This window comes from Triticum dicoccoides, chromosome 6B (assembly GCF_002162155.2).
Source record: "Triticum dicoccoides isolate Atlit2015 ecotype Zavitan chromosome 6B, WEW_v2.0, whole genome shotgun sequence".
Taxonomy (NCBI): Eukaryota; Viridiplantae; Streptophyta; class Magnoliopsida; order Poales; family Poaceae; genus Triticum; species Triticum dicoccoides.
Window position 1 is genome coordinate 721,696,522 of NC_041391.1, and position 2,476 is coordinate 721,698,997.

General features: G+C 45.4%; 1 protein-coding gene across 1 annotated transcript in view; it reads right to left on the reverse strand.

The window, feature by feature from the left end:
- LOC119321683 (disease resistance protein PIK6-NP-like) overlaps nt 1-2,232 on the reverse strand; it is an 8,450-nt gene extending 6,218 nt beyond the window's left edge. The window contains exon 1 of the mRNA XM_037595258.1: nt 1,217-2,232. Within this exon, the coding sequence (XP_037451155.1) occupies nt 1,217-2,232 (1,016 nt within the window). The remainder of the gene's footprint in view (nt 1-1,216) is intronic.
- Between the last annotated feature and the right edge of the window lie 244 nt (nt 2,233-2,476).

Below are 2,476 nucleotides of genomic sequence, written 5' to 3' on the forward strand. Positions count from 1 at the left end.
ACACAATTATATGCTTGTGTGTTATGAAAATCAAAGTGCTGGTGCAAATGAATGATGTGTGCTTGCGTATTGTGTTTATACTTTTTGTCAATTTCAATTGCATGGCTGGTAACCAAACATAAATGAGTTCAACCCTAAAAAAGGTAACACTGACCGACCGACAGTCTGTGACGCATAGTCATCACTTACCGGCTAGCTAGCTCGTCTGTGATAACGAAGTCATCACTGACACGGAGACATTGATGACCGCAAATTGTGTTAATGATGACATGTTTTGACCTGTGAGTGCTATATCGACATGTAGTAGTGTATACCTCTTTATTAGTTTTAATATAATTTATTTATAATTACTACATAGCCCAAGTGAGTTTTATGCAATATTTCATTTGAGTATAAATTACATATAATTTGAGCGTATGCTCCTTTTTGTATAAAAATCAAACTTTTAAATAACTCCGCTATAGCACCACTATATCTTATGGGGGACTCTCCCGTTAAGTTATGCACTTTTGACGCTAATAGGTTGCTATTACCCACTATAGCACTATATTAGGAGTCGTTTAGCTCTGCTAAGTTGTTGTTGGGCCAAAATAAATTATGGGCTTTCCGGAATCACGTTGCAGCAGTCCACAATTTTACCTTATAATTCCTTCTTGTTTCATATATATTGCATTGATACCCCTCAAAAAATAATTGCATTGATGCAAAACTTGGTCATTAAATTGGAATACATGATCAGTACCTTGTTTTTTATGCCCGAATATGTGTATGTTAAGTATATCTGTTATATTATATTTGATGCATTAAGTAAAACATCTAAATGGGTATTAACTTTGCTATAGCTCCGCCATAGATTTCATAGCTTCTAGCCGAGCTGCCGCTAATGGCATAGCTTGCTATTTAAATCTTGTGTAAAATAGTAATTTCATAAAGTAAGCCCTACATAATATTTTTACATACCATTGTACTGAGGCACTCCCTCCATCCAATAATATAAGAACGTTTTTCAAACTGTTTTAGCTTAAAAGAATATTCTTATAATTATGGAACGGAAGGAGTATCTTAGAATAATTAAAAGAAATATATTATGAACGATAGATGCATAACAGATGCGTATATGGATTCTTCCAGTACTCTTCAAAACTAGTCCTTACTATATTTACAATAAAGATGATGGTGAGCAGAGTTAAATTAATATTTCGCGACAATAGCATACCTCTTCTGATGTAGGAGTTCCCTGATCTTTTCGGACAGCTCTTCAACTCTCGTCAGGTTGGTTTGCTCATCACTTGGTTTCTCCCTGAGGATCTGCTGGAGCACTTGTACCAGCAGTCTCTCCATGTCCTTCGCGGCATTGAAATTTTGTGACACAGATACCAACGCCTGGAACGGGAAGTCCGCGTCAAGCTGCCGACAAAGGTCCATGGCCAAGGTGGTTTTCCCCAGCCCTCCAAACCCCACAATGGAGAACACCTCTAGCCCCTCATGGACCGGCGCCTTGATCTTGTCATCCTGATCATGGACCGCAGCCATGGTCTCGTCGTCGTCGTTGTCGTCATCATCATCTTCATTGACTGGCGCCCTGATCTTGTCAGCATCATCGGCGCGATCATTTACCGGCGCCTTGATCGCCTTGATCTTGCCGGCCAAGGCGTTTGCCGTATCTGTGATGCCGACAAACTGATCAGGGTCGTTGGTAGGACGGAGGGCACTCGCGGACGCAGCCGCCGCCGAGACAGGGACGAAGCAGGCAGCTCTCGGTAGCACTGCCCGGTCAATACCGTAGCGAACGCGGCGTTCGCTCACGATGGTGGCACGGGCCAGGAGGTCCTTGATGTCAGCAGCGAGGGTGCGCTGCAGCACAAGCTTCTCATATGGATACTTGGCAATGCGCTTGGCGCGGGCAAGCATGTATCCGGTCCAGGAGAAGATGAGCTGATTGCCGGTGACGTTGCTTGGCGGGTTTGGGGTGGGGCGGACGAGGCGAAGAAGGTAGGTGTCGGTGCAGTCTTCGGCATCGCAGGCGAGGTCGTGCACCTGCTTCTCCCACTCGCGGACAATGTGGTCGACGGAGTCCTGCTCCGCCTCGGAGATGATGCGGAGGGCGGCGTTCATGGTCGCCAGCTCGTCCCGCAGGTGGACGACCTTGCTGCCGACACCGCGGATGTCCTGGAGCTCGTCCACTAGCAGCTGCCCGACCTTGCCCATGATGGACACTGCCGCTCTTTCCATTGTCAACGGAGCGCGTGGACAACTTGGTTGGTTGGTTGCCGTGGAAGAGCGCAAATGGCGATGCTTCTCTCACTCCGGCTGAACTTGCCTTTATAACCTTGGAAGCGAACTGTCAAGAGGTCTAGTAAGTAATAACAGTACCTAGCTCACATAGAAAAAAGTAAAAGTACCATACCAGTTGTCCAGTAGTAAAATCTCGGAAGCGGTAAAATACGGGGACCCATCAAGTAAGTAAAATAGGATG